Consider the following 27,762-nt stretch of genomic DNA (forward strand, 5'->3'; position numbering starts at 1 on the left):
GTTGCTTTTAAAAGACGTTTTGTTACTAAAATGAGCCTCGTTCGATGAACATTTGGCTTCATGTATGTTCCTTAAGTGTCATCCCAGATTAGCCTGTGCAGTCTGCACATGGTTATCAGGGACGACATTTTCCGCCTTAATTGGATTTTCGTTAAGAAGAGAGTTCCTTTAAACGAAAATTTCCATTAAAGCGGAAAGTGTCGTTCCTGATTAGCCTGTGTGGACTGCACTGTACGACACTTTACGCACATGCCTTACTTGCCAATAACTAACCGAGCGATCTATTGGAACACTCGTAATCCGGTGACAAGTCTAATTTAAATCCTCGTAGACTAAAAACTACTGAATAGAACTTATCCACGGAAGGGTAGCTGGTAACTTATATGTTAACTTCGATAAGATTGTCCATTACAAGGTCTTAATTAATACGCTTTGAAATAGTGTAAACTCGTAAACTCGTATATGGCTCGACTTTAAAACTTATTGCCGGGATTTAAATTTTGCAAGGTAAGTTAGCTAGTTGCCGTATATAAATATGGGTGACAATGTTTTTATTGATTATATAATGTTTTCAGTATGAAAAAACAAACAAATGTGTATATGTAAATCGTACCTAAATTATTGCGTAGAAAAAAATGTACGATCAATTGGCGTCTACTTTACAGTATATGTGTATATTCCACTCAGTTTCAATGTTCATTGCGAGTGTACTTTCGAATTTCACTATTTCCTTTTAAATAATTGAAGGTATAATACTAATCTGTTAAATAAATGAGCCTTGTTCTGAGAAAACTGGGCTTAATGCATGTGCGTAAAATGTCATCCCAGATTAGCCTGTGCAGTGCGCACAGGCTTATCAGGGACGACACTTTCCGCATAAACTTGATTTTTTGTAAGGAGAGACTTCCTTGAAACTAAAAATACCATAAAAGCGGCATTAACGCACATGAATTAAGCCCAGTTTTCTCAGAACGCGTCTCGACTAATTCAATTAAAAATATTAAATGAAACAATTATTTCCATCAATAGCTTATTTCATAATTAGATAAAACCACAAGTTAGCTATCATAAACTGATACGTAGCAATATTAATATCAAATAGTTATTGCCAAAATACATTTCCGCATTTGTGTTCCTATGCCCCGAAAATATATTAAATTGCTAAAGAAATTTCATGTTTATGTATACAATATATGACACGAGTATACATTCGCTCTAGTCGGTGGAATGTTATCAATACATCACAGTATCGCTTCTTCAAAATGTATTAATCAATGTATAATTGATACGAAAACTGACGAAGATTATATGGGCCTTATAGTTCCAACATTTTCCGTCGGAACTGATTTTTAAAGAGTTGAATTCCTTTCAACGAAAAATTCCATAAATGATAAATTTACGGAATTAATTGACAGGCTAATCTGGGAAAACCATTTGCGCATATGCATTAAGCCCCGTTTTCCCAGAATGAGGCTCAATGCATGAAAGGTTATCGTTAGTATGCCTTCATTAAAAAATCGTGTTACTGTTCTCGGTTTTGGTGTAAATCGGTTCAATTATTCATGTTCAATTTAAGAAGTGGTTCTTTTAATATTGGACGACAAATAGTTCTTAATCTAACACGAATCTTTTAATCTCTCCTTTTTAAATGCTTCTTTTAATGCTGCATTTAAACCAGCGATTAATAAATACCCATTCATGTAGTAATACAAGGTAATAACTATGGTACATATCAGTCGATAACGTTTAGTGGATACGCAAGTAATTTATATGACGAAAAATTAATATTAATCGCATTTTGTTCATAAAAGATTATCGAGTGTGTTATTAACTTAATATTCTAAAGAGGAATAGTTCAATGCCTTAAACCAGAGATAGGACACTGTGTTTATCTGTAAACTCCATAAATAGTAAATAAATAATGCCTTTAAGACGTTAATTTATATTTAAACAATTATTTTCTCTGCAAAGACGTTTAGGATATATAAAACAAACACCATTGCGCCACTGTAGCCACTGCATTAGCTTTCTTATGCTCTCTGTGCCACTATTAAGTTAAAACGGTGATTAAGCACAAATTATAACATTTAAATTTAATATACGGGTGTGAAAATGCATGTTTCCCAGACCGGCAGGCTTTGTGGCCGTATCGCTCATAATTATATTACTTCGTGCTTAAACAGTATTTTGTACAGTTGCGACCTATGCACACATGCTCTTGATATTCGTTTTACCCGGAATAAGAAAGGTTCAATACATGGTTGATCTCCACACGCGATTGATAGATTATCACCTCGATATTTTAATCGAGATTTGCAATCACTATACTGTTAAATCGCTTGTCATTTAAAACGTGAGTGCTGGTAAATAATTCTATTTGCATTTAAAGATTGTGCAAATTTGAATTTATAATTCTGAAGTGGATTCTCACTGCACTTACGTCTTAAGTAATGAACGCATGGGGAAACATGTATCATTTGGATTAGCTAAAGCAGTGAAACGTCTGCACACAAACTGATATCAATATGGAATAGAAATAATCTACTTAAAGCAAAAGGTCTTGTCACGTATATTTGAAGAAACCTGTTACGCCATCCTTGCTCTCGGGGCAGTATATTTTGGTTAAATGGGCCTCGGTCTGGTAAACTGGTCTTAATGCTTGTGCGTAAAGTGTCGTCTCATATAAGCCTGTGCAGCGCGCACAGGCTAATCTGGGAAGACACTTTACGCCTCAATTGGATTTTTGATTCCTTACAAGGAGAAATACCAAAAACGGAAAGTGTCAATCCTCAAAAGCCTGTGCGGAGGCTTATATGAATTATGTTTTGTAATGAAGTAAATCAGATATGAACATTGTTTTTTTTTCTAATGTTTAGTTAGGATATATATTGAACTAAATCTATTCAATATTAAACCATGGAGAGTGTTGTGGACGAGGGCGGGCCAACCTCACTCTGCGAGGCGGCTAAACTAGCTGGTGTTTATGTCAAATTAGCACAACGTTCCCATTGTGAACTTATGTGATCGCCTTTTGTCTGTCGCTCGACGTTTGTCGTTCGCCCTCCGCCGTCAACAGTTGCATTGTAAACACTCTAGAGGCCGCCTTTATTGTATAAAAGTTTCTCAAATCAGTTAATTTCCCTTGAGTCTCAGGTCAACGAACTAGCGTTTCTGTTGGCCTCGTGTTCAATACAACCGATACAAACAACTATCTTTCAATGAATGAAGTAGTCGTAGAGAGGAGACAAAAGATAACTTTGAAAAAAAGTGGATATGTAAACATATTTGATACTGATTATTTATGTTAATCAGTACACTTCGCATTTTAGGTCTTCTGATAGCAGACCAGTTTATATATTTTCCTTAACTTTAAAGGGACCTTTTCACGGTTTGGTAAATTGACAAAATTGAAAAGAGTTGTTTCATATTCGCAAATTTTCGTTTTAGTTATGACATTTGTGAGGAAACCGTAATACTGATCATTTACCATGCTCTAAAATAGCCTTTATATGCATATTTTGACGATTTAAACACCTGAACAATATAAAGCGTTGCAACGCGAAACGATTGAATAATTTGGAAAGTTCTGTTGTTGTCGTTATATTTTGCGAAACTACGAGGATCGCTTATATGAAGTATAAAATGCATCATTCATTGTAAAAGGAAGGATGGCCGAGTGGTTTGATTCGCAGACTTTTTGCTCCGGGACTCCAGGGGTCAGTGGTTCGAGTCCTGCTGAGGGTTAACTTTTTTTTTCGTTTTTTATATTTTATTTTTGATTTTTTTTACTGGGTCGATATAAAGCATTAAATGACAAACTTCAAAACATGCCAAAATCTGTGAAAAGGCCCCTTTAATATCGGTATGTCTATGCATGTATTCCGGTTCATACTGTCAATTTATTTCACTCTGTAAACCGTGTTTAATACGTATTTTAATGATAAGATAATACTATATTTACCCCCAGTTAAGTATGTTGACAAGTTATTTACACACACCGCTTTCCATGCCAGATGAAAATGCCAAATTATCATAATACTGTAAGTATCAGCCAGTCACGTATGTTTTTGTGTATGATTTGGTTCTGTTGGTTTCCACATAATGCACATTGTTGTGTGAAGAATTTCACGTGAACAATTTGTCACTGCAAGATCGATAAACGGATCACATGCGCCAAAATGTATTAATACATTACTAATGGAATTGGATGGCCTGTTTGATGGCCCTTGTAAAAATCAGACCGAGTGCAAACTAACTTTCACGTGCAAAGTTAATGTTTTTTCATATATATTTTCTCGTACCCAGTGCATGGATATCCTCTTTCCTCTATCATAGCTAAAGTATGCTATAGTATACTAAGATTAGTATTCAGGTAAGGTTTGATCAGCTTCATTGTTCACACTTAATTGTCTGGGAAACTTACTGGCTCTCACTTTCAAATACACACAAGCCTCGCTGTGGGAAAACGGGGTTTAAAGCACATACGTAAATTGTCGTTTCAGATTAGTCTGTGCAGTCCGGGAAGACACTTTCCGCTTTTATGGAATTTTCATTGAACGGAAATCTCTTCTTAGCGAAAATCCAGTAAAGGAGTAAAGTGTCGCCCTATATCAGCATGTGCGGACGAATCTTTACGCACATGCATTACGCCCAGTTTTCCCAGAACGGGCCTCATATTTATTTTATCCATTACATCGCGCGGTTAATTATATATTAAATTTTATGATTTACATATGATGTATGACTTAATGTCTTGGGGTTCAGTTCATGGTCGGCTAAATGTTCATGTGCACGTTCAAAATTTCCTGCCCTTACGCACACTGCGTGTATGCGATCAACTCTGCTAGTACACATTAACCCATTTATGCCAAGTGGAATCGCCCATCCTTTTAAATGTTATCAATTTATTTCCAAAATTAGGGGTGACTATTATATATATTTCTATATTTATCATATTTTTTTTCAGAAATTCCATTAAGAAAACAGCGCAGACCCTGATGAGACGCCGCATCATGCGGGCGTCTCATTTGGGTCTACGCTGTTTTCCAAGGCCTTTTTTCTAGACGCTAGGCATACATGGGTTAAATGTTTTTGTTAACAACCTAGTTCGCAGTTTATTTTTGCCAGATATCCTTGCCCTTTATGGGCACTAAATTTCGGGACACATTTTAAGGATTTTTTTTCAAATGCCTTCATGCATAGTTTATATTTATATTTTACACATTGTAAAAAAAGTATTGATTCATCTGCATAATATGTATAATGTGTCATTGTCTTAATGTGTAACCTTCTGTGAATAAAGCTTTTATTATTATTATTATTATTATCATTATTATTATTATTATTATTATTCTTATTATTATTATTATTATTATTATTATTATTATTATTATTATTATTATATTTGCTAAAAGTGTTGATGCATAATACTTGTAGAATTACCTACTCGGTGTTTTTTTTCGATACACATCTTATGGGTATCCAAAATGTACTTGTGCATACTAATGAATTAAATGGTTCATATTTTGGATTTGTCAACATGTCATTCTACATAAATTGAGATGATCAGTTAAGCTACCGCTGATTATTTATATTTTAGAGACGTGTTGCAAGGCAACATGATTAAGTAAAGGAAATAGTAAATCTACATTGCTGGAACTAGTTCTTAAATGTGCCCTGTTATTAATGCTATTGTCTGTTAAAAGATACTACTTAAACCACTCACAAATACTTATAATGATTTTATTAATTCAAATGGTTTGTGGGAATGCCGCCTCGTATTATCTATAAATTGTAGATTTAACAGAATATGTTAACTTTGTTTGTATGTGTGGTCGACAATCGTACAGTAGCCTGGATGTCTATCTTCGATTAGGTCCAATACCAGCTTAAACTAATTTATTTAAAGTACCTATATAAGTATGCATACATTTTTGTTGAACAAATTATGTTACATTCAGGTGATTTAATATATATAGGATCTGGCACTCGTTGTCATATCATACCATATTTTATTAAACGAGTTCAGGAATTTTGTTAGTAAGCGAGCCTTTGGCGAGCTTACTAACGCATTTCCTGGACGAGTTTAATAAAATATGGTATGATATGACAACGAGTGTCAGATCTTTTTTATCACATGCTTTTAAATGATCAAATTAAATAAATATTTACGCAAACATAATGATAAATCTCGAATATTGTTTACATTTCCTGTTGTCATTTGGAATGCCTCGGCTTTTACAAAGCAAAATAGCAAAATGCGATTGGTCAATAAACGAAAACTAAGCCAATGAAAACGCTTAAAAATGTTGTATTACACATGTGTAATAAAAAAAAAATATGTAATGGTTGTATTACATAGGAAACAGGGTATAGCATGTGATAAAAATACATATAATTTAAGATATTAACATGTACTCTGACAGTTTTCTCGTTTTTTTATATATTTATTTTCTCTAATGTCGACAGCCTTTCTATTCTTACAGCGCTTTGATGTACAGTTAGGATGTACATTTCGTGCTTGTCGGTCATTCATCTTCATAGCTGCGTTTGACTTTTCGGTAGCATTGTTAAGAGCTTCATGTGGATCCACAAATTATGTTTGTTTGAGTTTTGCTTACAAATTTTAAATGTATCGGATATTTGGAGTAAACATTTAACAATTCTCTAACATAGTATATGTACAATATTCCAACTTTGCCTGTGATAACTTTATTATCTGATCATTTTGTTAAAAAAAGGTAGGTAGGTCTGTTTACTTCCTTTTTTTCGTTAACTTTTTACAATCCTCAATTTATTTCCCATTAACATAAGGCTATTCAATGGCGGAAATCTTCAAAATTTCTGTGCATCATATATGTTTACATGTAAAAGTAAATTTTGCGATTAAATCAAACGTAACAAAAAGAAATTAAGTTAAAGTGAAACTGGAAATTCAAAAATAAGTTCAGAATAATAAGAGCCAGTCAGGTTAGTCAAAAAACCCTTTTTTTCGCTCTTAAACAAGCCCACATGTTCGTATGCACATTCATTATGCAAATATTCCGCCTTTTTGTTCATATGCGCACTCATTATACATATACTCAGTCTACATTTTGTATGCGCACTCATTATGTATATACTCAGTTTACATTTTGTATGCGCACTCATTATGCATATACTCAGTCTGCATTTTGTATGCGCACTAATTATGTTTATACTCAGTCTACATTTTGTATGCGCACTCATTATGCATATACTCAGTCTGCATTTTGTATGCGCACTAATTATGTATATACTCAGTCTACATTTTGTATGCGCACTCATTATGCATATACTCAGTCTGCATTTTGTATGCGCACTAATTATGTATATACTCAGTCTTCATTTTGTATGCGCACTAATTATGCATATACTCAGTCTGCATTTTGTATGCGCACTCATTATGTATATACTCAGTCTGCATTTTGTATGCGCACTCATTATGCATATACTCAGTCTGCATTTTGTATGCGCAATCATTATGCATATACTCAGTCTACGCACTAATTATGTATATACTCAGTCTACATTTTGTATGCGCACTCATTATGTATATACTCAGTCTTCATTTTGTATGCGCACTAATTATGCATATACTCAGTCTGCATTTTGTATGCGCACTCATTATGTATATACTCAATCTACATTTTGTATGCGCACTCATTATGCATATACTCAGTCTACATTTTGTATGCGCACTCGTTATGCATATACTCAGTCTACATTTTGTATGCGCACTCATTATGTATATACTCAGTCTGCATTTTGTATGCGCACTAATTATGTATATACTCAGTCTACATTTTGTATACGCACTCATTATGCATATACTCAGTCTGCATTTTGTATGCGCACTAATTATGTATATACTCAGTCTTCATTTTGTATGCGCACTAATTATGCATATACTCAGTCTGCATTTTGTATGCGCACTCATTATGCATATACTCAGTCTGCATTTTGTATGCGCAATCATTATGCATATACTCAGTCTACGCACTAATTATGTATATACTCAGTCTACATTTTGTATGCGCACTCATTATGTATATACCGGTACTCAGTCTGCATTTTGTATGCGCACTCAGTCTACATTTTGTATGCGCACTAATTATGCGCATTTTCAGTCAGTATTTCGTATGCGCTCTTATTATGCATATACTCAGTCTGCATTTTGTATGCGCACTCAGTATGAATATTTTAAAACGGCCGACATTTTTGTGTATAACTGATTTGTAAAACTGACAGTTGGCTTAATTTTTTATGTAAAGACATATTTTTGTACATTATTTTCAGAACCGGAATTTTTTTATTAGCCTGAAGAAAAATAAGCTCAATTTTGAATGTTAATTTTGCTTGGTATATTTACATTGAATTATGATATAATGCTTCATTTTAAACAGGTATGAATCTGATATTAATACATTATTGTCAGAGTGTTTGCCAGAATGTTTAAGTCAGACGCATTTTAAACTGCGTTCTATTCAGTTATTTCTTTTCAAAATATGGATAAAACCGTCGCACATGTATTTGTTTGCAGATAATGGTGGCTATTGCATATGTGAAATGTCAAAAGAGTGAACCAGTAGTTAACATATCATACATATCTAGCATAAAGCTAAAAAAATATGATAATGGAAAAAAAGATGGCATTTCAGGAAAAGTTATATGGGTAAAGTTAAGAAAACCTTTCAGACATATGATCTTAGCTCGAGTGATCTCGATTGTCAGAGTTTAATGAAAAACGCTTTGCTTGATCTTCTGCTTCGAAATAGGTCACCCATTAAATAATTCAAATGTAAGATAGTCGATTACAATCTAGAACGATTTGTTTGCCAAACGTTTGTCTATTCGCTTCAAAAACCTGTATTTATTATGGTAGCTATATCTTTGTTTTGAAAATTGATATGATTCATTAAGAAAAACCAAAGTCATGGTCGAAATTGATAGCTCGCATTTTATTTCATATTGACAATATTACTATGAATGTTTACCCGTATTGGGAACGTTTGGACAGTTTTGCAATTAAAGAGACTATTGTGAACATTATTATAAATGATATGAACTGGGTTTATACAACTAAGACACTTTTTTTGGAAACAGAGGAATTAATTACTCTCGTCCAGACGCTTTGACGCTGAATTCAGATGAACTATGAATTCATAGCCTCCCCTAGATTACAAATATTAGCGATTCGGTTACAAGGTATTCAAATGCACTTTATGATAAGGTCAACTCAGCTTGTCCTCGGTCGTCATCTCATCGCACATGTTGCATCGTCGGTAACACGGAAAAATGTGAAGCGATTTTCGAATCGCCCATATTTAAATGAACATCCGCAATCGTCCGTGTTATATCGTGTTTCTCCGTGATACTCCGTGTGTTCATCGTGTTTACACCTTTAAGGTCCTTGTTAGCACCCACGAAGCATCCGGCATCGTCCGTGTATCCGCCGCGTTGTCACCGTATATGTCCGTGTGTGCACCGTCTTCCTCCTTAGTAGCTCCGTGCTGATCCGTGCTGGTACCGGCATATTCCGTGTTACCGCCGCGAAGGATACGGCAACAACCGTACAACTGCCGTTATGGTCCTTGATGGTACGGGGCCTGAAATTTGTTCCCGGACAATCAAGGACGCACACGGTCAATCAAGGCATCGCCGGGCGCTATAAGGCTTCCCCGGACCCTAAAAGGTACTTTAACGGACCAACCCGGATGCCGTCATCTTCCCGGTTTGACACGGATGAACACGGCAGTTTTGAACTTCCCTTAAATGCCGTGTTGGCCTCAGGATCCCAAAGAACAAAGCCGGACGTTCCAGGACCCACACGGGTCGACAAGGAGATACACGGCGGCTACACGGTTTACATGCCAGATCGGACCGTGTTGATCCGGCATCTGTACGGAATGGGGCTTTATAATTATTTTGTATAACGCGGTATATGATGAAGTCCTCCAATACTTTGAGCGATACAATGATTTACCTCAATGTTAACATTTATTCCATAACTTTCTCCAAATGCAGTGTATGCACATAAACACGTTTTAAACGGACGTACATAATATTGGTTTATCCAGGTTCTTACATAAGTATTTATGGTATTACCGGTGATACTATTTACTTGTATTGACATTCAGCGAAAATGTGATTAATTGGGAATGCCAGATTTGAACAGAACGGCGGAAATTACGCAATACATATATATAACGAATGTTAAAAATGGAATGGTTATACAAAACACAGTGTAAACAAATCTTCTAAAGTGTCCATTTGCCAAACAAAAATTGGAAGGTGTTTGTATGCCATTTGTAAGTTCATACCATTACAAAATCTTACATGTTTATTGATACGTGATTTTAAAACGATTCGAATAATTAAAAATAAAGCTCACACTACATATTGCACAAAATGTGAGCTATGTGAATGTATGAATATAGATATAGTTCAACAAATGGTCTATCTATATAAGCTTTTATTTGAATCGATCAATGATGGAATTTTACAAAAGATGTTACAAATTACTTTGGACATAATTATACCATTATTATATAAACCCCTTTACTTCTTTTCCAGTCATGTCAGCGCCCGTTGTCGCCCCTCCCCCAGTAGGTCTAAACATCAAGGGACCCGACTTAGATTCGTCAGCTTCTCAGAAAGTCCTCGAGGTTGTTCCGGATATCGGCCCAGACGGCCGTTCCACTGAAGAACGGGGTTTACAGAAAGTAGAAACCCCTTCCCAGCCCTTAGAACCTGATTATATTGAGCCCGAACGTGTTCCTACCCCGGATCAAACGCACCAAGAGATATCGGTAGAAGTTAGAACAGAGAGTGGCGTAAATAGAAAGAGACATAGAGACAGTGATAAAAGTGTTGATTTTGTAGACGCTAAAGACAAAACAATGGCTATTACTCAACCTAAACCTGACAAAGGGACGGCTAAAGTGACAGATTTTAAAGTGCCCGATAGAGTGGAAATCGACTCTGGTATGGTAGATGGGGCAAGTTCCGATCATGTTATTGACATCGTTAAACAATCAAAACTTACCGAAAGTGTAAAGCAGGCGCCCTCTGAAATGGGCGAATTCCCAGAATTCCAGTCTCGCCCTCTCACTGAAACCTCGTTCCGTGACGGCACCAAGATGTCGTATGATACTGGCCGAGATACTCAGCGAGACGCGAGGAAGGAGAGCCGATTTGACAACGACAGAGACTCCTCCAAGACGCCATTTTCTGTAACAATCGAAAGGAAACCGCTGCATACGGCACAGACTCGCTCGCACTCGGACTACTATTCTAAAACGCCGACTATCAATCGGTACGCTCACATAGCGACGTCTCTCGGCCAGTTTTACGGGTTAGTCCAGGACCCCAATACCAGAGAGGCGCGGTTTCCCTCTCAAATGCCGCGCATGCGCAGACCTCCAAAGCTCGTGAGATTAGCCACCGTCACCATGTCACCGAAGTAAGTAATAGCTCAATTCCCAGATTATTTGGTTCGGAGAAAAAGTCGTCAAGAAAACAATAATACTTTGTGAGCTATTTATGTAGACACATATTATCCATAATTCACAATGACCGTTCCTATTGAAAAAGGAATTCATCACACATATACAAACATGCATCGTTAGCATCCCCCTCCCCTCGCACCCGATGCTGCTTTTCAAAAGTTAACACTGGAAATTTAAGCTACGTTAATATAACCGTATATTGTCGTACATTTTGTTGTTTTTTTCTAATTCTTTGGTTAACGAGAGTTTTAGGAGGAGTTATGTCGCAGGGGGAGAGTGTATAAATTTGAAAATAAAATTTGAAATACATCATTTATTTTTCCATCGGAAATCCATCTTTGAATATTAACAAAGGATTTATTATCCTAAAAAACTAACAGAGATAGTTTCTTTGACTTTATGAAGAAAGAGTATATATATATGTATATATATATGCTCAACTACAAATATAGTTTTTTCATGTCCCCCAAAAAAACACACAACATATGAAAGTAGTTTAATGATTTTTAAATACATCTAACTGACTTGAGACCTGTAAACTACAATAAAGACTGTTAACTTATCGAAATAGATCTAATCACATTCTTTAATGACAAACACTTGCGTATATAATTTGAGCTAAAATATATTTTCCAAAGTGATTTTATAAGCATATCATCAACATTTAAATATCTAATTTAAAGGATCAAATCTGGATTCAACAAATATGAGGAAAACTCACCCATCAACTTATTGAAGCTTGACGTGAGCATAGAATATATGGAGCAATAAATAATACGTTCACAATAAATCACGCACTAAACATCCATTATAAAAACGTAAAAAGTTGATCAGTTATTAAGTAGATCACTTACTTCCTATTCAAAATACCAACACAGATTCTAAAATACATCTACGTACGTTGCTGAAGATTTAAATCTTAACCTTTTAATCAGTGGATGTTTAATTTCCGCTTATTCCCGTTGTCCAATAAAACGGTATTGCCTGGCGATGAGTTAAGTAACTCTTAAGAACTATGTTTGGAAAACAAAAACAAAATTGTAGACCCTGGCGGGCGATAAAATATTTCATAACCTTTTATAATGAACAGCAACGTAAACGTCTTACTTTATGACACTACCTTTCACGAGTTTTCGTTTAATTAAGTGTTCCTTCGCAAATTCATGAAAATACGATTGAGCCGTGCTCTGGGAAAACGGGGTTTAATGCATGGGCGTAGAATGTCGCCTGGACTTGAATTTCGTCTAAAATCGACCACCTTTAAGACAAATTCCATATACGGAACGTGTCACAGGCTAATCTGAGATGATATTTTACGCACAATAATGCAGCCCCTTTACCCAGAGAGAGGCTGTGATGATACTTTACGCACAATAATGCAGCCCATTTACCCAGAGAGAGGCTGTGATGATACTTTACGCACAATAATGCAGCCCCTTTACCCAGAGAGAGGCTGTGATGATACTTTACGCACAATAATGCAGCCCATTTACCCAGAGAGAGGCTGTGATGATACTTTACGCACAATAATGCAGCCCATTTACCCAGAGAGAGGCTGTGATGATACTTTACGCACAATAATGCAGCCCCTTTACCCAGAGAGAGGCTGTGATGATACTTTACGCACAATAATGCAGCCCATTTACCCAGAGCGAGGTTGTGATGATACTTTACGCACAATAATGCAGCCCCTTTACCCAGAGAGAGGCTGTGATGATACTTTACGCACAATAATGCAGCCCATTTACCCAGAGAGAGGCTGTGATGATACTTTACGCACAATAATGCAGCCCATTTACCCAGAGAGAGGCTGTGATGATACTTTACGCACAATAATGCAGCCCATTTACCCAGAGAGAGGTTGTGATGATACTTTACGCACAATAATGCAGCCCATTTACCAAGAGAGAGGTTGTTATGATACTTTACGCACAATAATGCAGCCCCTTTACCCAGAGAGAGGCTGTGATGATACTTTACGCACAATAATGCAGCCCCTTTACCCAGAGAGAGGCTGTGATGATACTTTACGCACAATAATGCAGCCCCTTTACCCAGAGAGAGGCTGTGCTGATACTTTACTCACATTCATGCAGCCCCTTTACCCAGAGAGAGGCTGTGATGATACTTTACGCACAATAATGCAGCCCCTTTACCCAGAGAGAGGCTGTGATGATACTTTACGCACAATAATGCACCCCCTTTACCCAGAGTGAGGCTGTGATGATACTTTTCTCACATAAATGCAGCCCCTTTACCCAGAGAGAGGCTGTGATGATACTTTACGAAAATAATGCAGCCCTTTTACCCAGAGAGAGGCTGTGATGATACTTTACTCACATTCATGCAGCCCCTTTACCCAGAGAGAGGCTGTGATGATACTTTACTCACATTCATGCAGCCCCTTTACCCAGAGAGAGGCTGTGATGATACTTTACGCACAATAATGCAGCCCCTTTACCCAGAGAGAGGCTGTGATGATACTTTTCTCACATAAATGCAGCCCCTTTACCCAGAGCGAGGCTGGGATGATACTTCACTCACATTAATGCAGCCCCTTTACCCAGAGAGAGGCTGTGATGATACTTTACTCACATTCATGCACCCCCTTTACCCAGAGAGTGGCAGTGATGGTACTTTACTCACATTCATGCAGCCCCTTTACCCAGAGAGAGGCTGTGATGATACTTTACTCACATTCATGCAGCCCCTTTACCCAGAGAGAGGCTGTGATGATACTTTACGCACAATAATGCAGCCCCTTTACCACGAGCGAGGCTGTGATGATACTTTACTCACATTCATGCATCCCCTTTACCCAGAGTAAGGCTGTGATGATACTTTACTCACATAAATGCAGCCCCTTTACCCATAGTGAGGCTGTGATGATACTTTTCTCACATTTATGCAGCCCCTTTACCCAGAGAGAGGCTGTGATGATACTTTTCTCACATTAATGCCCCCCCCCCTTTACCCAGAGTGAGGCTGTGATGATACTTTACTCACATTAATGCACACCTTTACCCATAGTGAGGCTGTGATGATACTTTACTCACATTCATGCAGCCCCTTTACCCAGAGAGAGGCTGTGATGATACTTTACTCACATTCATGCAGCCCCTTTATCCAGAGCGAGGCTGTGATGATACTTTACTCACATTCATGCACCCCCTTTACCCAGAGAGAGGCTGTGATGATACTTTTCTCACGTTCATGCAGCCCCTTTACCCAGAGAGAGGCTGTGATGATACTTTACTCACATTCATGCAGCCCCTTTACCCAGAGAGAGGCTGTGATGATACTTTACGCACACTAATGCAGCCCCTTTACACAGAGAGAGGCTGTGATGATACTTTACTCACATTCATGCAGCCCCTTTACCCAGAGAGAGGCTGTGATGATACTTTACTCACATTCATGCAGCCCCATTTACCCAGAGAGAGGCTGTGATGATACTTTACGCACAATAATGCAGCCCCTTTACCCAGAGAGAGGCTGTGATGATACTTTTCTCACATAAATGCAACCCCTTTACCCAGAGCGAGGCTGGGATGATACTTCACTCACATTAATGCAGCCCCTTTACCCAGAGAGAGGCTGTGATGATACTTTACTCACATTCATGCAGCCCCTTTACCCAGAGAGAGGCTGTGATGATACTTTTCTCACATAAATGCAGCCCCTTTACCCAGAGAGTGGCAGTGATGGTACTTTACTTACATTCATGCAGCCCCTTTACCCAGAGAGAGGCTGTGATGATACTTTACTCACATTCATGCAGCCCCTTTACCCAGAGTGAGGCTGTGATGATACTTTTCTCACATTCATGCAGCCCCTTTACCCAGAGAGAGGCTGCGATGATACTTTTCTCACATAAATGCAGCCCCTTTGCCCAGAGAGTGGCAGTGATGGTACTTTACTTACATTCATGCAGCCCCTTTACCCAGAGAGAGGCTGTGATGATACTTTACTCACATTCATGCAGCCCCTTTACCCAGAGAGAGGCTGTGATGATACTTTACGCACAATAATGCAGCCCCTTTACCACGAGCGAGGCTGTGATGATACTTTACTCACATTCATGCAGCCCCTTTACCCAGAGTGAGGCTGTGATGATACTTAACTCACATAAATGCAGCCCCTTTACCCATAGTGAGGCTGTGATGATACTTTTCTCACATTTATGCAGCCCCTTTACCCAGAGAGAGGCTGTGATGATACTTTTCTCACATTAATGCACCCCCTTTACCCAGAGTGAGGCTGTGATGATACTTTACTCACATTAATGCAGCCCCTTTATCCAGAGCGAGGCTGTGATGATACTTTACTCACATTCATGCAGCCCCTTTACCCAGAGTGAGGCTGTGATGATATTTTCTCACATTCATGCAGCCCCTTTACCCAGAGAGGCTGTGATGATACTTAACTCACATTCATGCAGCCCCTTTATCCAGAGCGAGGCTGTGATGATACTTTTCTCACATTAATGCAGCCCCTTTACCTAGAACGAGGCTCAATATTCTGTATTGAAAACCTGCTGGGAGACAATAGCGCCTTAATTTAATATTTCGTTTATGAACTAAAATGCCCCACGCATCAGCTTGAGTTGGGTATTGTTATCTAAACTACGACTCTCAGTCGCTTAAATTCAACTTTATAAGCGATAAGCCTCAATTAAAGTAGCCATTTACCAAGATAAGAGAAACATATGAACGAGCTTGTATCGCCATTTAGTATTTTCCGTTGGTAACAAAGTAACAATGAACTCGCACAAACGTGTAATGCTTTATTTCAAAGATAAAGCCCCAGAACGAATGGACACTTTTGTTGACATAAACACGTTTTGAGATAAACATCGTGATGCTTATTTGTCATCCCAATGCGAGCTCGGGTCGCTTCAGCTATAAAATATATTTATTTTTAGATAATTGACCGTGGATATCTTCCTGTGAACGTGTCGTGAATAATTTAAACAGGTTTGATGTAGAAGCTGCCTTAAGCCTACCCATAGTAACCAGTGACTGTGTTCACACACAGGTCGTGGATGCTAACAGCTACGTGTTACATGTTAATCTTCGTACGACGTTTTCAAAGGATCTGAACCCTCTGACATACGCTGCTGACTTTTTATGGAGGATTTACTTGATTGGAACTCTTCGTTAACGTAATGGGATTTTCCTGATCCTACTTTAATGTCAGAGGAAATCGGAAAGTCGAAACCACGTGATCAAACGCTTGAATCTGATTGGACCATTAACAACTATGTTGAGTCACGTGACTACATGTTTCGTCCGTTCGAGCCGACTGTCTTGCCCCGATTTTGGACCTACCATGGCAGGTGTGTAACAACTGTGTTGTATGATATGTTTGAGTTATTTATTGCTTTCGGTGCCGGCTCTATATGCCCCGAGGCATTGCTCACGCATACATTCCTGCTCTAACATAAGCCGATACACAAACTTCGTAATTGAAATCTCGGTGTATTTAATTTATATATGTTTGAGAAACACACACACGTATATATATGCGATTATTGTAGACGTTTTAAACCACCGGCACTTTAAATAGCACAGAGAAGGCCCAAAAAGTATGGGCTATATTTAAACAAGTGCAATTAACCTATGCCGATGACAAAACTATGAAACATATAGTTTAGTTTCATCAATCATTATACACTTAGATACAATTATTCATCGCTAAAAACGCTTTTCAATGGTAATTAATTACAAACAATAAGAGTACAAATGGTGTTGATGTCTATATCTTGAAGACAGAAAGGCAGCGCGTTCGATTTCGCTCTCGGGTTCAAATGAGCATTGTTCTGAGAAAATTGGGCTTTATGCATGTGCGTAAAGTGTCATCCCAGATTAGCCTGTGCAGTCCACACAGGCTAATCAGGGATGACACTTTCCGCCTTATTGTGATTTTCGGTAAGGAGGGACTTCCTTGAAACTAAAAATACCATAACAGCGGAAAGTGTCGTCCCTGATTAGCCTGTGCGGACTGCACAGGCTAATGTGGGATGACACTTTACGCACATGCATTAAGCCCAGTGTTCTCAGAACAGGCTCAAACATATGAACATAGCTATATACTAGGAATATAACACTCGCAATTAATGCTTTTTAAAACGTATTCAGTTGTATTTTGAGAAATTTGTTGTTAGACAATTTCGTTGTTTAGTTGTATGTACAGACACTCTCAATTTCATACATAGAGATGAAGTAAATAAACATATATAAATAAATATGGGCTAATACATATTCTTTTAAAATTAAACTAGCTTACTACATTTTTTAAATTAAACTAGCTTTACTACAGTCTTGTTCGAAAAATGCTTTGAAGGTTGAATGAAGCATGTCTTATGAGTACTTTCATGTACATTTAATGAACATGTCAAGTGCTGTTTAGTGTTTACAAGCATGGAGAATCCATAATAAATCAAAATCTGACCTCACAAGAGTTCGTTGTGATCTCTAGAAGGCAAATTTGTACTTTCGATGTACCAAATAAAGTACCGTGAGTTTTAATTGAGTTATAGTAAATAAAAGTGATGCATTTATTTTTTATGTATACACCATTCAGAAAGTTAAAATAACGTTTTAAGGTCCCTTTCTCTGTAACATACCGCGCAGTGATCAGCATTTAGAAACGTTCATTGTTTTGTTTAATCAAACTTGTTAGTAAGTCATTTCAAACTACAACCACTGCCAGAGTGGCGTAATTGATTAAAACAACAAAAATATGTACCGTAATTTGATATGTACAAATTCAGTGGTGATTTAAAACTTGTATTGCAGCAATATATACAGGTGAGCCTCGCTCTGGGTAAACGCTGGTTTATGCACATGCGTAAAGCGGAAAGTGTCGTCCCTGTGTGAACTGCACGTGCTAATCTGGGACACTTTCCGCTTTTCTGGAATATTTCGCTTAAATTTAGTTTTTTTTCTAAACGAAATACCAGTTAATACGGAAAGTATCTTCCACGAATCATTGCATCGGTTTTTTAATCTGTTTTAAGAGTAGTTTTATTTTATTATTGTCCACGTACACTCAGAGAATGGAATATGTATGTGAAATAAACAGTTGCTCCTGGTTGAGTGTTTTTTTTTGGACACGGGTTGTAGAGTCATTGTTTTGTCCCTGATTTTGATTTCTGTTAATGTCATTGTTTTCCACAATGCATGCATGGTTTCCATTACCTTTCTATTAATACATTAATAGCATTAACCACGATGAATTGTATACGTTCAAAGAATGAATGGACACACTTTAAGACATTATTGTAAAGCACAACAGCAATGTAAAGGTGTGGTGAACACCAGATTAACTCGATCTTTTGTGTTCAATTATTAACTGACAATCAAGAGTAAAAGTAATAACTGAACAATTGGACATTAACTGGATTTTAAGAAGATCTTAAGCGTTTGTTTCGTTTAGAAATCTGTTTGTTTTCTGGCTGTGATTGATATTCATGTATTTTCTGGTATTAACTGTTTATTTTCCCCTATATTGACAGTGCTTGTCTTACTTGAAGATACTTAGCGTTCAGTTGTGTTGGTTTTTACTTTTAATTCAGAGGTTGGAATTGGAGTTTGTATTGACAAGAGTTGTTGAACAAATTTGTATTAGGATTAAACAATGCGCCATGTTGCATGTGCGCCGTAATTGTCGTCTGCTGAACATTTTGAGAATATTTAAGGATGGCGGGATGGAATCCTTTAACGATGTAAGTAGTTGTCCTACCTTGAGAATGATTGTCGTTGATAATTGGAACGTGTTCCATTGTGGAATAACATGTTCGTCCATATATGAATTATGTTGATAATGCTATTTAATTAGTAATATAACTGTACTCTTTATCTTGTAAATAATATTGCAGTTGTTGTGTATGTAAGTACACAGTTTTGTCTGTTTGCTTAAAAAAACGTTTTAATATTGAGTGTGCATATTTTGTTCTGTAAATACAATTTTATGCTTGACGGTGAATACATTTGATTCTCACTCTGGGTAAACGGGGCCTAATGTATGTGCTTAAAGTGCCGTCCCTAATTGGACATGGTAATCTGGGACGATAACGTACGCACACGCATGAAGCCCCGTCATCCACAGAGCGCGACTCGTTTGTTTCATTCTGCTTCTGATTGATACGTTCGAATTTTCAGGCTTTATTGTTTATACTACGCAATGCCATTACCGTTAAATCTACTCCCCCACCCCCTTGGCCAGGACTAGGCCGATGTCCAAGGCGGTCTTAATACTTCACAATTCCATTAGCGTTATCTCTTTTCTCCCTCCATTGCTATGAGGAAGCCAATACCCAAGGCGTTCTTTATAATACAAAATGCTATTACCGTTATCTTTAATCTTCCCCCATTGTCAGGACGAAGCCCATGCCCAAGGCGCCCAGCCTCTACTATGAGGAGCCCAAGAAGCCCAAGAAGCTGATCACGTGGGACGAGGCAATGGAGTCCCGGCCGCCGCTACGCGTGGACATGGAGGGGCCGGGCCCTACGCGGTACTCACTCACCAACCGCCCGCTCAACGAGACCAACTCGCCCGCGTGGACATTTGGATCCAGATGTTTCGTAGAAAAAAGTAGACGGTCGTTTTTGTCTTAATTTTCACCCCTGTTATGTCTGTTAATAGCTATGGATGAGCATGAAAGACGTTTTGTGACACGGCCTGAATATGCCTATGATACATTTCAAATTATGAAAGTGATGATTATATGGTGACGTCTGCATTATATAGTTCATAAATGAACGCTGTGTTGTTTCTAAGACGCAACAGCTACTTGAAGATACTTTCTGTTGACTAACAACGCATGTAAGCAATTCATGATCTACCTTGGTTAAATATGCAAGATGTTAACAGTTTTGTTAAGAAAATAATTATTTATTTATATTCATAGGGTGATCGAATTCGTCGGAACATAAGACATTCACTAAGTCTGGCGTTATTTTCTTAAGTATTTGAAGTTCTCTTAACATTAATATACGAACTCTTCATTTATATACGCTTATACATATAGTTGCTTTCCAACATTATCATTGTTTATCTGCGGCACGAAGCTTGTGAGGGTATATTTGAGATTCCATTACTTGATCACTCCGTTTCTCATTTGTCCTTTGAAGCATTTTCAGGGAACTTTACTTTAATCATTAGCGGGAAAATGTGCAGGAGGCAAGTGTCAGTCAGGATTAAGGTCACACTTGAAGGTTAAATATCGAGTCTCCATTTCGTGTCCGCTACAGATTACATATATTTCGCTGAAATATGTTTCATCAAATGTATACGCCATGGATACCATAAGCAGAAGGCATGAGACCTTCATGCTCGCACAAGGTCAAGTTTACACATGCATATTTATGAATTCTAGCCATCATTACGTCCGCTGAACTTGTCATCTGCCTTTTTAACGTTTTTGTTATAACTGTTGTCATTTGAGGCAAAATGCGTTAAGCATGAGACTCATACATGAGCTCAAGGTCAAGGTCACACCTTAAAGTAAAGTTTTCAAAACTCTTTTATATTGTCAATTGTTCGTGTTCGGTCTACACTCCGTATACCCATTGACCTCTTGTAATGAAACTTGGCCAAACTAATGGGCTCTGAAGCCATGAACGCCAACGCAATTATATGATGACCTCTTCGAGCGCAAATACAACGCGAAAGGGGATACAATTTTCCTTCTTTAAACTTATTAATCTAAATTTCGTTAAGCTCGAGTCTTCTCGCCTTATTTAGGTGGCGGATCGAGAACCTCATGGGAGAAGACGTGGTTTCAGACACCGGAAGTCTGGACCTCCAAAGTGGACTTCCAAAACGATTCCGCGGTAGGTGATATGATGGAAAAAAAATTGTGGTGGCACAATTATTTTTAAAAACCAGAAATAAATAATTCCTGTGAGTGTGTGTGTCCCAAATATAAGATTCTTCGATCAATTAATTATTTAATTGGCAAATTGATCGGAATGAATTTATGTTAAGGAACAGAAAATTGTTCTTTAGGGCTTACTGTAATATACTGTCATACATTAAGAAAAAATATGATTGAAGATGCAAACGTTTTCATTATTGAAGAAACTAACAAATATAAAAATACAATCTTTACTTATAGTGGCCGACGCCTAATAATTACAAAGCCCGTCCGACCCTTGGACCGAAACAAAGAACGATGGCCGAGTACCCTTCATATTCAATCGGTACAAGGAAAGAATTGTCCCTGGGCAAAGCAGGTCTGTAGTTTGATTCAATTGACGCTTTTCTTTATATATTGGAAATGAATTAATTTGAATGTGTTTCGAAAATTGTGATACATGTTTTTCAAAGTTTTTTAATGATGTCAAAGTATTTTATGTGTGGAAATGATCTTGCAATATTATAAAAGTATCCAGTCGTAGCTATTGATCCAGACTATTTTTAAACTCCAGTTTTATATGGATTCACTGGCATCCAAGAGATAACTTAAGATAATATGAAGCAAATAGAACACTTTCCTCATAGTACAGGCATGATATTGTGTAATAACAATATAATGTATGCGGCAGGTGCCGACAAGGAGCCGTCGCCGGTGGACTATGACAAGGACACCGCCGACAAGCTGGTACTGCGCACCGCCCCGTCATTCACCCACCAGTTCCGTCGAGAGGGCACCGTCATCTGGCAGTCTAAAGGTACGTTCACTGTCATCTGGCAGTCTTAAGATACGCACACTTTCATATGGCAGTCTGAAGGTACGTACACTGTCATCTGGCAGTCTAAAGGTACGTTCACTGTCATCTGGCAGTCTAAAGGTACGTACACCGTCATCTGGCAGTCTAAAGGTACGTTCACTGTCATCTGGCAGTCTTAAGATACGCACACTTTCACCTGGCAGTCTAAAAGTACTTTCATTGTCATCTGGCAGTCTAAAGATACGTTCACTGTCATCTGGCAGTCTAAAGGTACGTACACTGTCATCTGGCAGTCTAAAGGTACGTACACAGTCATCTGGCAGTCTATATGTACGTACACTGTCATCTGGCAGTCTAAAGGTACGTACACTGTCATCTGGCAGTCTATATGTACGTACACTGTCATCTGACAGTCTAAAGGTACGTACACAGTCATCTGGCAGTCTAAAGGTACGTACACAGTCATCTGGCAGTCTATATGTACGTACACTGTCATCTGGCAGTCTAAAGGTACGTACACTGTCATCTGGCAGTCTAAAGGTACGTACACCGTCATCTGGCAGTCTAAAGGTACGTTCACTGTCATCTGACAGTCTAAAGGTACGTTCACTGTCATCTGGCAGTCTCAAGGTACGTTCACTGTCATCTGGCAGTCTAAAGGTACGTTCAATGTCATCTGGCAGTCTGAAGGTACGTTCAATGTCATCTGGCAGTCTAAAGTTACGTACACAGTCATCTGGCAGTCTATATGTACGTACACTGTCATCTGACAGTCTAAAGGTACGTACACTGTCATCTGGCAGTCTAAAGGTACGTACACAGTCATCTGGCAGTCTATATGTACGTACACTGTCATCTGGCAGTCTAAAGGTACGTACACTGTCATCTGGCAGTCTAAAGGTACGTACACCGTCATCTGGCAGTCTATATGTACGTACACTGTCATCTGACAGTCTAAAGGTACGTACACTGTCATCTGGCAGTCTAAAGGTACGTACACAGTCATCTGGCAGTCTATATGTACGTACACTGTCATCTGGCAGTCTAAAGGTACGTACACTGTCATCTGGCAGTCTAAAGGTACGTACACCGTCATCTGGCAGTCTAAAGGTACGTTCACTGTCATCTGACAGTCTAAAGGTACGTTCACTGTCATCTGGCAGTCTCAAGGTACGTTCACTGTCATCTGGCAGTCTAAAGGTACGTTCAATGTCATCTGGCAGTCTGAAGGTACGTTCAATGTCATCTGGCAGTCTAAAGGTACGTTCAATGTCATCTGGCAGTCTAAAGGTACGTTCAATGTCATCTGGCAGTCTGAAGGTACGTTCAATGTCATCTGGCAGTCTAAAGGTACGTTCAATGTCATCTGGCAGTCTAAAGGTACGCTCACTGTCATCTGGCAGTCTCAAGGCACGTTCACTGTCATCTGGCAGTCAAAATGTACGTACACTGTCATCTTGCAGTCTAAAGGTACGTTCAATGTCATCTGACAGTCTAAAGGTACGTACACTGTCATCTGGCAGTCTAAAGGTACGTACACTGTCATCTGGCAGTCTAAAGGTACGTACACCGTCATCTGGCAGTCTAAAGGTACGTTCACTGTCATCTGACAGTCTCAAGGTACGTTCACTGTCATCTGGCAGTCTAAAGGTACGTTCAATGTCATCTGGCAGTCTGAAGGTACGTTCAATGTCATCTGGCAGTCTAAAGGTACGTTCAATGTCATCTGGCAGTCTAAAGGTACGTTCAATGTCATCTGGCAGTCTGAAGGTACGTTCAATGTCATCTGGCAGTCTAAAGGTACGTTCAATGTCATCTGGCAGTCTAAAGGTACGCTCACTGTCATCTGGCAGTCTCAAGGCACGTTCACTGTCATCTGGCAGTCAAAATGTACGTACACTGTCATCTTGCAGTCTAAAGGTACGTTCAATGTCATCTGGCAGTGTAAAGGTACGTTCAATGTCATCTGGCAGTCTAAAGGTACGCTCACTGTCATCTGGCAGTCTAAATGAACGTACACTTTCATCTGGCAGTCTAAATGTACGTACAATGTCATCTGGCAGTCGAAATGTACGTACACTGTCATCTGACAGTCTAAAGGTACGTACACTGTCATCTGGCAGTCTTAAGATACGTTCACTGTCATCTGGCAGTCTAAAGGTACGTACACTGTCATCTGGCAGTCTAAAGGTACGTACACTGTCATCTGGCAGTCTTAAGATACGTTCACTGTCATCTGGCAGTCTAAAGGTAAGTTCAATGTCATCTGGCAGTCTAAAGGTAAGTTCAATGTCATCTGACAGTCTAAATGTGCGTACACTGTCATCTGGCAGTCTAAAGGTACGTTCAGTATCATATGGCAGTCTAAATGTACGTACATTGTCATCTTACAGTCTAAATGTACGTTCACTGTCGTCTGGCAGTCTAAATGTACGTCCACTGTCATCTGGTAGTCTAAATGTACGCACACTGTCATCTGGCAGTCTTAAGTTACCTACGATGTTACAAGCGTTTGGAGACTTTAGTCCTTATCACAAAAACAAAACCAGAACGCGTGCTCATTCTCTCATTTGAATTCAATTTAGATGCCCCCTCCTGTTTCTGCATGCGTTCGGGCTATATAAAAACACGTTTTCTTGGTAGTACGTCAGTCTGTCCCGAGAAACTCTTCCCCTAGATTCATAATCGCATTTCGAAATAAGGTGTTATAATTTATCCTCTTTATGAGGCGGTGTGACGCATACTATAACCTGGCGGCTTCCTTCATGATGGTGGTGAAGCGTCAAAACATATCACGCAAATGTCAAATAGGGCCATTCTGCGCTTTAATATGTTCTCTTAGTAATAATTGATTTGGAAATAAAATTGTACACATGTTAAAACATGTATGAGGCGCGAAATAACAAGATAGTTATCAGTAAGTGTCACTTAACCCAACTTTTTAATTAGTCCCTGTATTGTCAGTATGCGGCTTATCCGTCCTCAAAGTCCTCTTGGGCTGAGAACCAGAAGGCTTTCTTAATTAAGGTTTGGGTTATACTGAAATGGCAAAGGTCGAAAACACAGCACGCTATTGTCAAAGCTCTACATCTGTGTCAAAAGGGGTTGTGGCGTTATTAAAACCTTCAGTGGTAGACCTAGTGTTGTGTTTTAAATTGCAATATTGAAGAAAATATTCAGTGAGCACTGCGCAACCGATATTTATTCTGACGTTGATTGTTTTTTTTCAGAGAGAAGTCCGGGCCCCGGTACCTATTCACCAAACTACTCGTACAATAAGACCCACACACCGGCATTCACTATCCGGTCACTGAGGCGGGAGAAATCGCACGTGTTAGGTCCTTTCTCCACCATGTAAAGAGCATACCTCGAACGTACAGAAAGGGTACAATCGGAGCGTGGCAAACACATTCTTTTAAAACAAATCGCATGTGGATATCATAGAGAACCATGCATAAAGCTATAATGTATGTCATATCGCCACGAAAGGAGAGTATTATTTGAAGCATAAAAATGTATTCAATCGCTATACTGTTTGCATATATTTGCATGTATATACATTATTATAAAATTTTTACATTAATTTGTTTAATAATATTTTTTGATAATAAAATCGTTACTGTAACGTTTGTTGTGAATTGCTGTTTTCTTTTTGTTTGGTAAAAGCAGTATTGGTAGACTCAGTGTTCAAAGCGAATAGATATATGGTTCTTACGACAGAAAAATTGTCATGTGACGGTGTGAGCGCTACGATTTTAATTTTTGACAAGATGTTTGTCCATAAGACGGAGATTCCCCCCTCCTCCATTCCGCATTTGTCTGAAAACTCCAGCTGTTGAAAAAAACCTAAACCAAAATATGAAAGTGAGCAGGTTCACATGCTCGTCAATATGTTGTAGTATTAGATTTGTGGCAACAATAATGTTTGAGGTACGCGTGACACACTTTAAAAATGGTCATGTTTTCTATGAAAAAGAGGGCCATGTACTAGTAACTAGGACGGTGAAGAAATACCCATAAACACTCAAATCAACGAATATTTAGTAAAATAAAGTTAAACCATAAAAAATTATTGTTCCTTACAGAAAGAGCCAAAATTTCAACACTAGATGTGGTATGGTGACATAGATTAAACGAGATAAAAAATGCTCATTTTTAGTTTTTGTTTGACAATATATTCCGTGTGGATTTCCCGCGACGACATCCGAACATTCACGATTTGTTCGTTGATTTTAAGTGTTTATGGGGCTTTTACCAAAACATGGAGGTGCAAAACGTCATGTTCTGGTAAATGTACTGTTTTAGCTCTTCAGCGGCAATACTTTTTAGTTACGGGCGTCAAAATAATAAAAAATGCATACCAAAACTCCGGTTGTTCCAAAACACCCTGACAAAATAATGAGGTGCAGAAGTTCACATGCTGGTAAATGTGAGTTTCTGCCCTCTAGCAGCATAACTTTCGCACGATACAATTAAAAAATTGTACCTGTCAAAACACACATACCTGTCACGGTGTAGACTGAGGACACCATGGTTTTTGCAAACAACCGATGACACCACTATGCAAGCATCGTATTACTTTCAACTTCTGTATCCATATAAGTCATGGCATTTTCATGTTATCAAACTATTTTTTTTTTAAACTGTACGGATAAAACAAGCCATTTTACAGATAAATGGGGAGAAATGCTTGATACGCTTCACATGGAGGATACACCTATCAATGGGCGTGAACCAACCACAGAGAACAACTTACACACATGCAGTGGGGACTTCATACACCCTTCTCTCAGGACATGACACTCAAAAAATATTTAAATGATAAAAATAAGTTCTTTTAATAAAAATGTATTATTTATCACTGGATACATGGAGGATACACCTATCAATGGGCGTGAACCAACCACAGAGAACAACTTTCACACAGGCAGTGGAGACTTCATACATCCTTCTCTCAGGACATGACACTCAAAATATATTTAAATGATAAAAATAAGTTCGTTTAATAAAAATGTATTATTTATCACTGCTTTTTATGTTAATTGTTATCTTTAGTAATATTACTATTTGATATTTGACAAATTAGACTTCTCGAATACATCGGATATTAATGTTCAAGCAATTTTGTTTGTTTCCCTTCGAGCACAGCCATTCCACTGAGGACTTACACACAGAAAGCGAGGACTTTCACACCGCGGTCCGAGGACATTAAACACAGTTTTTTTTATTGTTTCTCTTTCATATCAAATGAAGTTTTTTTTTATGAGTACATAAATACTGTTTATAACAGCATTAATAATTGATTGTATTTTTACCGAATATGATCACACGATCAATTTTGACGATGATTTCATCTGTGTATAGTCCTTGTGATTAACCAATATTCTGAGTTATCAGATAAATCTTACCGATTGGGTGTACTTATGCCGCAATGCTTTTTTTGCAGATAGTCATTCATTATATGAGATTAGCACATTCTATAGTTGTAACTTGAAAAATAAATAACACTTTAATGACTTACCATAGTAAAATAAAGTAGCATAGAATATATTGCA

At 38.1% G+C, this 27,762-nt stretch overlaps 1 protein-coding gene across 1 annotated transcript; it reads left to right on the forward strand.

Annotated features, from left to right (window-relative positions):
- The first annotated feature begins 340 nt into the window (after positions 1–340).
- On the forward strand, positions 341–25,845 carry LOC127845215 (uncharacterized). The gene is made up of 7 exons (XM_052376008.1): positions 341–507; positions 10,594–11,482; positions 19,912–20,126; positions 21,279–21,367; positions 21,652–21,769; positions 22,082–22,207; positions 25,438–25,845. The coding sequence occupies exons 2-7, from the start codon at positions 10,596–10,598 to the stop codon at positions 25,563–25,565; spliced, it is 1,563 nt and encodes a 520-aa protein (XP_052231968.1). The 5' UTR covers positions 341–507; positions 10,594–10,595; the 3' UTR covers positions 25,566–25,845.
- Positions 25,846–27,762: the final 1,917 nt, after the last annotated feature.

The sequence above is a fragment of the Dreissena polymorpha genome, chromosome 9, assembly GCF_020536995.1.
Source record: "Dreissena polymorpha isolate Duluth1 chromosome 9, UMN_Dpol_1.0, whole genome shotgun sequence".
Lineage (NCBI taxonomy): Eukaryota > Metazoa > Mollusca > Bivalvia > Myida > Dreissenidae > Dreissena > Dreissena polymorpha.

What these genes read in the sequence shown, in the direction of transcription:
- LOC127845215 (XM_052376008.1), top strand. Translation starts at nt 10,596, where the DNA reads ATGTCAGCGCCCGTTGTCGCCCCTCCCCCAGTAGGTCTAAACATCAAG. An exon ending in CAGATGTTTCGTAGAAAAAA is followed by an intron (nt 20,127 to 21,278) that starts GTAGACGGTCGT and finishes CGCCTTATTTAG; the next exon opens with GTGGCGGATCGAGAACCTCA. An exon ending in CGTCATCTGGCAGTCTAAAG is followed by an intron (nt 22,208 to 25,437) that starts GTACGTTCACTG and finishes GTTTTTTTTCAG; the next exon opens with AGAGAAGTCCGGGCCCCGGT.